Here is a 12,159-nt window from a genome sequence, read left to right on the forward strand (position 1 = left end):
TGTGACGCGGATATCACCAGCGGGTGGGATGTTTTATTTTATTTTATTTTAATTAAAAAAGATATTTGGGCTTTGGGAGGTGTTTGCGGTGATTGGTCTGTGACGGTGGCTTTAGTCTCTCCCACTGAATTTGGACAATAAGGACAAACTCCAAGCTTCCTGGTGCAGCGACCCAACCATGTCCAACTCCAACCCCACATTTTTTTTGTTAATAATCAGCGAATTTCAATTCATTGACGACCCCTTCTTTATAGGTCCAAATTCTGACCCCAAATTTGCATTTTATTACGCCGCAACCCCACGTATTTCTTTATTTGCATCTTATATTATTTAATACCTGCTTGGCCTCTGCCCCCAACTTAATTACACATATACATATTATAAAATAATGTAGAGAACGAACCCCCCTTTGATATAATTTAATGTATGATACTTTGGAATTAACAAATGAACTCAATTATTAGATAAGGCATGAGCAGAAGCATATAATATTATGTTTATGATGTAGCATATATACAAACACATGCCCTACATTTATTATATTATTGTTATGAAGTATGGGTGTTGCCAAATGAATTTAAAATTAAAAGGCCATTTCTTTAGCTGTTTTTATCCATTTTCTTCGTCAGCCACTCAGTTCCAACACAGTTTCTTTTGCTCACCTTTGCCCTTTCCATTTGGGGTCAGAAGCCTCTAGAATTACCAAAACCTTTAAAAAAAAAAAAAAAAAAAAAAATTATTAGAATAAAACAAGGGACGCCAGGTGAAGGTGTTTGATTAAATTAAGGTTGAGCTTGGGTGGAGTTGAAGCGGAAGGGGCGGGTATTTGGGGAGAGGCAGGCTGCGCCTAAAGGGAGGATGGGCTGCACGCGACGCAGGAGGGCTTCTCCAATGCACAGCACATGGTGGCCTTTCGTACCATTTTAAAGCCATTTAACACAACAACCCTACCCCTCTTCTTTCTACCTCTCTTATCCACTTCTTTCTCCCTCTTTTTTTTTTTATTTTATTATTTTATTGTTATCATTAAAAGCACATATTATTCTATTGTTATGGAACAATGGGTTTTTTCTTTTATTTTATTTTACTTATCAGGTCAACAATTGGGTCTTATTTGGTCCATGACGTTTGCACCCACATGACCTCATTATATTTTGGTCCATCAACTTTCAATTTTATTTATTTATTTTTATAAAATACATTCAAATTTAAAATATCTACTCTGGGTTTTTCTTTTATTTTATTTTATTTTTAGCAAATTCATAGTTTTTAATGTGTATTAATATGTTACATGGATAAATAATATAGCAAAGACAAAAAATTAGTACTAGTTTTCTTAAACATATGGTTTCATTCACCTAATTAAAATAGAATTTTTTTTGTATTAGAAAGATATATTCTTAATTTCTTAATTCTTGAAAGGACAAACGAGAAATTAAAATTTTAAAGATAAATGGACCATTTTTTCTCTGGGCCAAGGCCCAATTACGTTTTTTGTGGGCTCCATATCCTGACAATTTTTTCTTAATATCTTCCCAGAATTGGCTTACAGAAGACTTCCGGATTATATTTCAATCGTGATCGACAAGAAAAAGACAAGAAAGACAACGACATAACGGAAAAAAAATATTTTAAAGATATAATTTAACTGTCAATTTATTAAAATATATATATATTTTGTTCAGATATTGATTTTAGCCAAAAATAAAAAATAAAAAAAATGAGTAGTGGAATCTTTTTTTTTTTTAATACCTACTGAATCATTACTAAGAGATAAACGATCATATTTATTTATTTAATGATTTTGTTGATTAATTACTCAATAACAAACAAACAATCGTCGGCATTTGTTTTGGCCAACCGGAAAATAATTATTATTATAAAAATAAAAATAAAAATAAAAATAAAGCACATGGCGTAGATGCTTACTTTCATGGTTCGGCTTTTGTTTTTGGCAGTGTCGTTACAAATATAATGCATGTTTCAGAATTCCGTGTTCTTTGTTTTTAATTATTATTTCCTTAAAAAATGTATTTAAATGGAGTTGTGCAGTGGGTTTTGCTTGAACACGTATGTCTTGTAGTAATTTGGGGAATCCTCGAAAAAAAGAAAAAAAAAAAGAAAAAAAGAATTAAAATGGTTCCAGTATTTAACAAATATTGTATAATTCCGTCTGAATATCTAAAAATGGTCCCTGGATTGAAAGTGGCGGCACGTGAAAAGGCATTGCCTAGAGAAGGGTGCAGGGCTTCAACCCCTCCCCTGTTTCATTGGGTTACACACAATAAATGGGTGAAAAACAGAGTAAAAAGAATGTGGATAAAATGATTTGGTTATGATGATGGCCCGTGAGTGAGGCATATAAGATTACAATTTGTTCTGACCACCCCTTTTTGTTCCCATGAATAAAGCTGATTTCTGAATCCCAATTCCTTTTCTGGGTTTGTTTTGTCTCCATGATTCGATTCACACACACTCCACCGAGCTCGCACCAAACCATGAATAATCAAAGCCCAATTACAGTCCCCCGACGCCGCCCATGGCCTGGATTGTTCGCGTCTTCTTCTTCCTCCAAAGCTTTGGGAACTTGGTTGGGTGAGGACGCCAATTGCATGGAACACCTGTTGGTTCACTGCGCCAACGCTATTGAATCCAACGACGCTACTCTCGCCCAACAAATCCTTTGGGTCCTCAACAACATTGCCACTCCTGATGGCGACTCCAATCAACGCCTTGCCTCTGCTTTCCTACGCGCTCTCGTAACACGCGCTGCCAACATTGGCAGCTGTAAAATCCTCGCTGCCATCTCCACCGCAGCTACCCCCTCCTCCCTCACTACTCACTCCTTCTCCCTGATGGACCTCGCTGCCTTCGTCGACTTAACCCCCTGGCATCGCTTCGGCTTCACCACCGCAAATGCGGCGATTCTCGACGCCATTGAAGGCTACTCCGCCCTCCACGTCGTTGATTTCAGCTTGATGCATTGCATGCAAATCCCCACTCTCATCGACGCTATAGCTACTCGCTTCGAGTTCCCCCCTCTACTGAAACTCACCACGGTTGTTGTTGCCGCCGTAAAACACGCGCCGCCCATGCTCGAGCTGTCGTACGAGGAATTAGGAGCGAAATTGGTGAATTTCGCAAGGTCAAAAAACGTGAGTATGGAATTTAGATTTGTGGAGTCTTGCTACACCCACGGATTTTCCAATTTAATCCAAGAAATTCGAGTGCAAAATTTAATTTACGGACCAGAAAGTAAGGAAGCGCTGATTTTAAACTGTCACATGATGCTCCATTACATCCCTGAAGAAACATTAAACCCAAACCCATCTCCCAATTTCGACATGTCGTCTTCAACTCGTTCCATGTTTCTCAAGGAAATCCGAAGCTTAGAGCCAGCGATTGTGATTCTAGTCGATGAGGAAGCCGATTTCACGGCCAGTAAAATGGTGAGCCGATTGAGATCGGCGTTTAATTACTTATGGATACCGTACGACTCGATGGATTCGATTCTTCCGAGGAACAGCAAGCAGAGGGAATGGTACGAGGCCGGGATTTGTCGGAAGATTGAGAATGTGATTGCTGAGGAGGGGATTGAGAGAGTGGAACGATTGGAGCCGAAGACGCGGTGGGTTCAGCGGATGGTGAACTCCAAATTCCGAGGGGTTGGGTTCGGAGACGATGCCGTTTCGGAGGTGAAGACGATGCTCGACGAGCATGCAGCGGGATGGGGGTTGAAGAAGGAAGATGACCACCTCCTCCTCACGTGGAAGGGCCACGACGTCCTTTTCGCCACGGCTTGGGTACCTTGCTAACTAATTTAACACCTGATTCAGTATTAGTATTAGTATGGTGAGATTTAGGGTTTAGGGTTTGGATTTGATTTAGGTTTATTAGGGAGTTAAAAAGGAAGATATTGAATTGATCCTCAAAAACAAAATTCAGAGTCCATATTTGTGAAGCTCACCCTCATATTGCAATCAAGATTTCGTATTTTGTAGAATATGATAGTCTTTTACTCGTGGAATCTGTTCAAAAGAACGTAGAAATAACTTAGAATCAAAGCAACAGTCCAAGATAATTAAGAAATAACTGAGAAATACACTAAGTTTAGAATCAAGAGTTAAGTATCTCTAAAGTAATTCACTACTTTTAGGACGGTTCCAATTAACACCATTTTATGTTTATAATAAAACTTAAGCATATTTGATATTTAAGTTATTTTAATTCCAGTGTCTTTGGGGCCTGAGGATGGACCTGGGCCGCACCTACATAACCAGGCCCATATAATCTCAGAGAAACATAAAACCCAACTTAATATTGGAATTTATCCAATTTCAATTCTTAAAAATTATATTTAATTCTTTATTTAGAAACTCTTACAATCTTTATTCATTAGAATTTAAAATCCAAGATGGAAAATTCGGGGAAGCAAAAATAATATTTACTTTCTAAAAATCATCAAAAGAAAACAAAGTCAAATATGATTTAAATAGAAAAAACAGAAATGTAGCGACCAATCTAATTTGCTTAAACATGTGTGTTGGACACAGCTGTGTGTTACTACTTTATTGAAATTAAATCCTAATTAAAATCCCTCATTTTATTAACTCATTCTCAATTCCGCCGCCAATCAGCTCATCCTGTCGTGTCGTATCCGCTATACACACGTCGTTAATGCAATACGAGGTGAGGCTATTTGTCGTTTCAGTTGAAAGCACCACAGTCGCGTCGGATGTTCCCGTTTCGACCGCTCTTCACGCCCACCCGCCCCAGCTTTGTCATGGCGTCAACAAACGCCTTATTAAAGGCCTGGGAATCGCCGGCCCATGCGTTCACCGTGGGTCGGGATCTCGTGTCCGTGAACAAAACCTGGTCCGACGTGAACAGACCCATTCCCTGCTGGAGGTTCTTGAAGTATATGTTGTCGAATGCTCTGGGTGTGATTGGGTCCATGTTGATCGCCACTCTGGGGTCCACATTCTTCGGGCACATTTGTTGCAGCTGAGTTGCGTAAGTTTTGTTTAGTGTAGGGTCCACTGGATTCCCCGGGGCAAAACTGTAAATTCGATTTGCGAACTTCCCGCAGTGCGAGAATCCAAGCGTGTGAGCCGCTGCCATTTTACTCAGACAGTCAGGACAACAAAACAAGGGCTCCACGACAAAGTGTTCACGGGTGTTTTACACGTGTCAGATTCTAATTAGATCCACGTTTACCTGATAGTGCGATCATGTCTTGTTGCGAAAGCCCATTAGCAGCAAACAGTGAATTGAGCTGGTTGAGATTAAATGTCGGCCCAGGGAGTCTACCGTCCACGTCGGAGGCTTTAGAAACTAGCCCGTCTAATCTTCCCAGCTCCACCGCGTACGACGGTCCGCCCGACTGCAATAAATTCCAACCCATTTGAATTAATGTTGTAGTTTTGGAACATTACTAATTATTAGTAATCACCCCCATATTTTTGGATTTTACTTAGCTATAAATTCTTAAATTTGCGACTCACTCGCAACAATTCTCGGAGTTAATTTTTAAAACAAATGTTAAGTACCAGTTTTATGACGTCCCGAGTGGCTATAGTGAGAATATCTGCGCAGGAGACTCTGTTTCGGCATTGAGGGATGGCGTCGATGGCGGCTTTAGCCTTAATGACGGTGTCGAATCCATCTCCAGCCAATGAAAGGTTATCAGGATGATCCTTCTCGGCCTTGTTGGATGCAGTGGAAGCAATGATCACCGAGGCATCACATCCCTGAATTCGAAAAGAATCAAAATAATGAAACTCTGCAATTCCCTATCACAAAAAACACGGTTGAATTGAAACAAATCATAGAAAATGACCTGAACGAAGCAATCGTGAAAGAAGAGGCGGAGAGTGGCAGGAACAGTTACGAAAGTTTGCTGAAATTTTTTAGTGACTTCGTTGCGGACAATGGTTTCGACATTTGGGCAAATGTCGGCGTAGAAGTTTTGTCGGAGTTGGGCGACAGAGGGAGAAGGGAAGACGGAGAGGGAAAGAAGAGACAGCACAATAAGAAGATTAAAGCGACCCATTTGAGCAAAAGGAAAGAGCAGAGGATGAGCGGCATTAATGGTGGAGCAGTAGGCTTATATAGGCGTCCAGTTGAACACAAATTCCAAACCTTTTTTTTTTTCTTTTTTTTTTCGCAATAATCAAATGGGTATTATTTTTTTTTATGAAAAAATAAAAAGTACAGAAAAATGATTAAGATTTATTCAGAAATGGAGGCTTTAGGGAAGAGGGGAAGAGAGAAAGAGACAATAATACCAATAATGGAGGGTTGGCGTTGGCAATAGCCCCTCGAAAACATCTTTAGCTCATTATAGAATAGTGAGTACGACAAAAGAATAATATATATCTTAATTAGTTTATATATGTTATCATATTAGTCATTGGAAGTCGAAAACATTTATACGTGTATATCAATAATTTAAAAACTAAGAAGTCAAAAATATTTATTTGATAATTTGAAAATTATAATAGACAAGTCATATATATATATATATATATATATAGAAAAGGAATATAAACTAGGCTCAATATGAAAGATGTTCTAAATGGAATTTTTTCAGCTATTATTCTAAATTTATTTGCCAGCTACATGTCTATAAGTCAATTGGGTGGGACGTGCTCAATGTAAACATAATTGTTGTTAAATGACTACTAATATTTGCATACAAAATGGCTATAAAATGCAACCACTTACTAAAAAAATAATAATAATACATATATTGTCATCCCTTCAACTAATATACTTTATATTATTTATAGTTTTGTATTTATGAAGTTGATAATTGATATTGATATATATATATATATATATATATATATACTTTAATATTTTATGGTGAAATGTGTTTGACATGCATTTAAAAATATACCACATTGCACGTTTAATGTATTTTTGAATATTAGGAACCGATATTGATTGTTTTAGTTCAATAATGTAAGACAGTAAATTCGAAGCTTTTAATTTGTTGGATAACTAGTTCATATATGTATATGGAGTAACATCTTTCTAATTTTTATTTATTTATTATTATTATTATTATCAAACGTGATAGCATAGAATTGGGTAAGAACATAAAAGTCTTTTATGTTCTTATTACCACCGCCTATGCTACGTCTACGTATAAAGTTTGAGTTCAAATTTAAACCGTAAATTTTTTTAACATATTTATTTAAATAATCATGGGTAATTTTTATTTTTAAACGAGACATTTTAATAAATCAAATAGTTTTTGTAAGAAAAAAAAAATTTGTAATTTAAACAGTAAAAAGTTTAACATATTTAGTAAGAAAAACATATCTAATATAGAAGAGGGTAAAAAATTGGGCGAAAATAAGGACGAAGACTATAATCTCTATTTAACATAGTGAAGCAATCTATCTTTGTTCCCTTTCGTTTTCATATTTTGTTTGACAATTTGATTCAAATAATTAGGCATTCAAGAACAAACCAACTTTCATCAGAGACCAAAACTTTTTCTCAAATGGTTATGTTTTCTTTTTCTTCGAAAAGTTATGCATATTGATATGGTCCCATTGATTGAGTAATTTTTACGCTAGTATTAATGTGACATCTTAACCACATATTTGTTTCTAAATATCTAAATTTTAAAACACAAACACAGACATTACGCTCACCGGTCACTTGTTTTATCTTCTGCCCTTTCTTAATTAATTCAATATCTAATTATGTTGGATCTAAATTTCATTATATATATTTATTTTTAAAAAATTTGAAATTTGGAATGAATAAGAGATGCATTAAGAAGGACAGAGGAGCGTTATATTTAACGGTAAACTCTAACGATCAATGAAATCCGACACGCGTTTATGCCTAGCTGTTACCTTTTTCCCATGTTACTGTCTGTCTAATCGAAGGTGTCAACTTGACTGGGGAATCTTCTTTTATTTACAATTTTAAAAATACTTTTTTCCAAAGAAAAAAAAAAAAAAAAAGATTCCTGGTATTATTTAAATTAACTAATTAACCACTCTTTTTTTTTTTTTTTTTTTTTTTTTTTTTTTTTTTTTTTTTTCACTTTTTCAGGTGATGGACTAATCTTATGATAATTATAATTTGTACAATATATATTACTTTTTTCACTTTTTTTTTTCGCTTTTTTTTTTAATTACTTACGTTTATTCATTCACTAATTACAAAATGAAACTCGCTAATTTCAATGAAAATTAGGTTTTAATAAATTATTATAAAGACTGCAACAATCAGTAATTGAATTTATAATTAAAAGGTTAAGATAAAATATTCAGAATGGCTTCCAAAACAGCTGCGCCGCCGTGGCCTCCCGCGTCCACCTCATTCCATTATATTTTACTATTGTTTGGGTCTCCTCGTACCGATAAACATTTGAATTAGGAGATAGTTGATTTAACATTGGGCTGTGCATCCGGCTACCGGGCCCAATTTTCTTCCCAATTACCCATAGTCAAGCCCAATAATTGAATTTTGGGCCTCAAACTTTATAAAGAAAAAAGTTTGTATACAAAAATTTGATTAAATTAAAGTTAGAATGAGAAAATAGAATTGATATTTAAGAATATATTCTTCAAATATTATATGAATATCATATATTCCAGAACTAATTCAAACTAGAAATAAGTGCCCGTAATGGTGTGGCTAGTGTTTAAGATAATGGTGTGTGTGGGGCTGCAGCTGAAGCGACGAGGAATGAACCTGAAGAAGGGGACCCCTCCTTTTTGTTTTTGGTTTTGATTGGAATGATGCCTACGGCTTTTGGTTATTCCCTCCAAAATATCTATTTTGTTGCGTGTAGGAGCAACCTACTTCTTTTTTCTATTCCCTTGTTTCAATAATTGCCCACTATCCAATTTCACTCCATCTTTCATTTATTTCAATAATTCCCATTTAATCTTTTAAATATATTATTAATCCAAGTTTAATAACAATAATAATAAAAAAGAAATAAGAGAAAAGTAGATGGGGGCCAGAAAAACGTGGGTGTTGACTCCAGAGTGGATCATAAATCGGATGTCCCCACAATCCACCGACAATGTAGCAAACCCAACAAGATTCCCTTCTCCCCTCCCTTTATTTTATTAACCCGAACAACCGAGCTCTATTTAAATTGTTCGGGTCAAGAAGGAATAGAGGAGGAGGAGGATTTGAAGTGAAGCTGGTGGATCCACCGTCACACAAGGATGCTCCTCCGTACACCGGCAAGGCGTGATTCCCTGTCTATTTTGAGGTGTGGGTGTGTGTTGGTACCACATAAATATATCATTACAACCAACGATCTGCTCCCGACCAATGGAGGGAGGGACCAGCACACAATCTCCGGATCCTCCTTCCTTAAATTTAAATTATATTCAATAATAAAATAAAAAACAATCAACATTAGTTTAGAAAATAGGCAATAACTTTAAAGAAGCTCCATCTAATTATTTTGTTTTGAACCATAAGATAGGAGTAAACTTAAAATGAAATCTTCATTAAATTATCTGACATTTATTTCCCACATATGTTACAATAATAAACCCATATAATACAAGATTCTAATACATACAATTTAGACCACTCTTTCCGTGACTTATAATTCTCTTTTGCATGTGATTCGTCTTTCTTTCTATAATTTTCGTAACTTTATAATTACGCCAATATTATTCATTTTAGATTTTTTTTTTTTTTTTTTTGGGTATGAATTTTAAAATTTGAGATTTAAATGGAAAAAAAAAAAAAAAAAGACAAATTTTATTTTAGTAAAAAGATGAAATATTCTTGGAGAAAAGTCCAACAAAGTCGTTATCAAAATTAGGCTTAAAAGTATGTGAAAACCTGAATAAAATATGGAGAAAGAAAAAAGGAAAGGGCTAAGGATGTGAATTATATATATATGAAAGTACTTGGAATCTCGTGCACTGCTGGTGTTGCCTATTTCTGAAGCATATCTTTCACGAAACTTGAAGGAGATTGGCTGGAATCTGACCCCAAACATCGCAGAACTTGGGGGACGTTTCTGTTTCTGTTCATGTTCATGTTCCTGTTCTTGTTCATCTTCCCTTCTTTTTCACTGGGTAAACGAGTGAGAATCTTTTTGTTTCAGCTCATATTATCTTCCTCTTTCCTTTATTTATTCACTATTGCTTTGAGCGGAATGGTGGAGTCCTCCATGTTCCATCGATTTCTGTGCAAACGGATTAGGATTATTGGAGGATATGAAGTTTCTTCTTCTTCTTCTTCTTCGTCATCCTCCATTTCTTCCCTCCTTTTCATCTTAGATTTTGACTTCTTTTGCAGTGTTCTGAAATATTGAAGTTCATGCCAAGCTGCAATTCCATCTGCTGATCGGTCGTTTCGATTACGAGTTATTGTTCAGGTAATTCTATAGGTTTTTTCGAGTTTGCTTTCGTTTTTTTTCTTTTTGTTAGTCTTTCGATTGATCTGAGTTGAATTCGAGGTTCGATCCAACTTCGACATTGTAATCTGTAATTAGTGGTGATCTTCGTTTGGTTTTAATGAATTACAGAGTTTCCATGGAAGCGAATTCTTACCGAGTATAATGATTTTTTTTTGTTTGTTTGTTTGTTTGTTTGGGAGGAGCGCATTAAATGTTCGACGTAATGACTGAATGAGATAGGGAGTATTTTGGATAGCGAACAAAAGACCAATGAAACGTTATCACAAACTTTTATTCATTCGTACTGTACTCCTCTGTCCTCATTATAGAATTGCTACCCAATACATAATTCGTAATGCCGTTGAACAGTGAAATAGCATATATTATATATTTATTTCTTTATCAAACTCGAGACCTTTGGATTAATGATTTTTCAGGCAAGAATTTATTCCAGTAGCAGATTCTGAATTTCTGAGCCGCTTCCTTTTTTATTGATAGTCTTCTTTCTGTTTTTTTTTTCTCTTTATTCCTCAGACTAGATTCAAGACTGCATCAGCTAAAATCCCAATGGAAAAGCTGCCTGAGGTATACGAAAAGGAGTTCATGAGGATGGCTATGTTAAAGCATGAAGAAACATTCAAACAACAGGTTTTTCCCCAATTTTGATCTTCAATTTGCCTTTTATTCTTTTGGTTTTGAGTTAAAAACAGCCATGCAATTATTGAACTGTTAAATGATGCATCTCTTCATTTTTACCACTGGGTTTTTTCAATCTGTCCATCTTAACAAGATCTGATTCAACGGGATCCATAATTTTGATAGTCTTTCCCTTTTTCTTTTAATGGGTGCTTTGAATTTTTTGTGCCATGGCAATGGATGGATTGGATTGATAGTCATTTTCCGTTTAGGGTTTTTTTTTTTTTTTTTTTTTTTTTTTTTTTTTTTTTTTTCCGTATCCTCTCCTAATCTTTTATTCATGTTCTAAGCTTGGGAAGGCATATTGTAGGTACATGAACTTCATCGGCTTTATCGAACCCAAAAGACATTGATGAAAAACATGGAGAAAAGCAGGCAAAGTGGATGGAATCCAGAGAGTTGGGATAAAAGGAATGAGATATGTTTCCGACAAATTTATAAACAGGATGCAAAAACTTACTATAGATCATCAACAACTCATTCGGTCAAAATAGATTTGGAACAGCCTGCTGAAGATGATCAAACAGAATCCAGCAGTGGAGCTCTGCAGACCATAAACGAACCCGAACTGGAACTTACTTTAGGGCCTTCGAGTTACAATACTTCAGATTCAGGAGTAACCCACTCTTCTTCTTCAACAGGGTCCAGCCATGAGGGAAGACGTAGGGATTCAAAGCAAGTTAAGGGTCAGGAAATGGAGGTGTTGGGAGTGATTGAAAATTCTTCAGGCTACCAAAATGGAAGTCATAGGGGTGAGAAGAAGATGATGCTGGATTACCCTCCTTGGATTTTTCAAGTTGTGAGCCCTAACATGACTTAATTTTCAAGGGAAAAAAATATTATTTGAATGAAATTATATGAGAAGATCTTTGATTGCTTCTCATTGACTAATCAACAGTGGAAATTGACGTTTAGTTGTTTTCAAGTTTCTTCTTCATCTCTTGCTGTATATGGAGACGTTGATGTGTAAATACTTTTGTATTTCTAGCTATGATTAATGTGAATGGAGAAATTGAACCCCTAAATCAAATTAAATTGTTAGTCTAATATCCAACTTTGCT

At 35.7% G+C, this 12,159-nt stretch overlaps 3 protein-coding genes across 4 annotated transcripts; 2 read left to right on the top strand and 1 right to left on the bottom strand.

The window, feature by feature from the left end:
• The first annotated feature begins 2,264 nt into the window (after positions 1 to 2,264).
• LOC111496748 (scarecrow-like protein 32) lies at positions 2,265 to 3,973 on the top strand. Its single transcript, XM_023147236.1, has one exon. The coding sequence runs from the start codon at positions 2,457 to 2,459 to the stop codon at positions 3,813 to 3,815; it is 1,359 nt and encodes a 452-aa protein (XP_023003004.1). The 5' UTR covers positions 2,265 to 2,456; the 3' UTR covers positions 3,816 to 3,973.
• Positions 3,974 to 4,467: 494 nt separating this feature from the next.
• On the bottom strand, positions 4,468 to 6,092 carry LOC111496751 (peroxidase 73-like). Its single transcript, XM_023147240.1, has 4 exons — positions 5,840 to 6,092; positions 5,550 to 5,750; positions 5,218 to 5,383; positions 4,468 to 5,114 (listed from the first exon to the last, which is right to left on the bottom strand). The coding sequence occupies exons 1-4, from the start codon at positions 6,050 to 6,052 to the stop codon at positions 4,708 to 4,710; spliced, it is 987 nt and encodes a 328-aa protein (XP_023003008.1). The 5' UTR covers positions 6,053 to 6,092; the 3' UTR covers positions 4,468 to 4,707.
• A 3,779-nt stretch (positions 6,093 to 9,871) lies between these two features.
• LOC111497211 lies at positions 9,872 to 12,139 on the top strand. 2 transcript variants are annotated; one of them, XM_023147931.1, is made up of 4 exons: positions 9,872 to 10,087; positions 10,303 to 10,381; positions 10,937 to 11,050; positions 11,409 to 12,139. In XM_023147931.1, exons 3-4 carry the CDS (start codon positions 10,970 to 10,972, stop codon positions 11,916 to 11,918), a joined length of 591 nt encoding a protein of 196 aa, XP_023003699.1. In that variant the 5' UTR covers positions 9,872 to 10,087; positions 10,303 to 10,381; positions 10,937 to 10,969; the 3' UTR covers positions 11,919 to 12,139. The 2 variants fall into 2 exon arrangements, with proteins under 2 accessions (XP_023003699.1, XP_023003698.1); XM_023147930.1 differs by having other exon boundaries at positions 9,872 to 10,079.
• The last annotated feature ends 20 nt before the right edge of the window (positions 12,140 to 12,159 follow it).

This window comes from Cucurbita maxima, unplaced genomic scaffold, assembly GCF_002738345.1.
Source record: "Cucurbita maxima cultivar Rimu unplaced genomic scaffold, Cmax_1.0 Cma_Scf00023, whole genome shotgun sequence".
Classification (NCBI taxonomy): domain Eukaryota; kingdom Viridiplantae; phylum Streptophyta; class Magnoliopsida; order Cucurbitales; family Cucurbitaceae; genus Cucurbita; species Cucurbita maxima.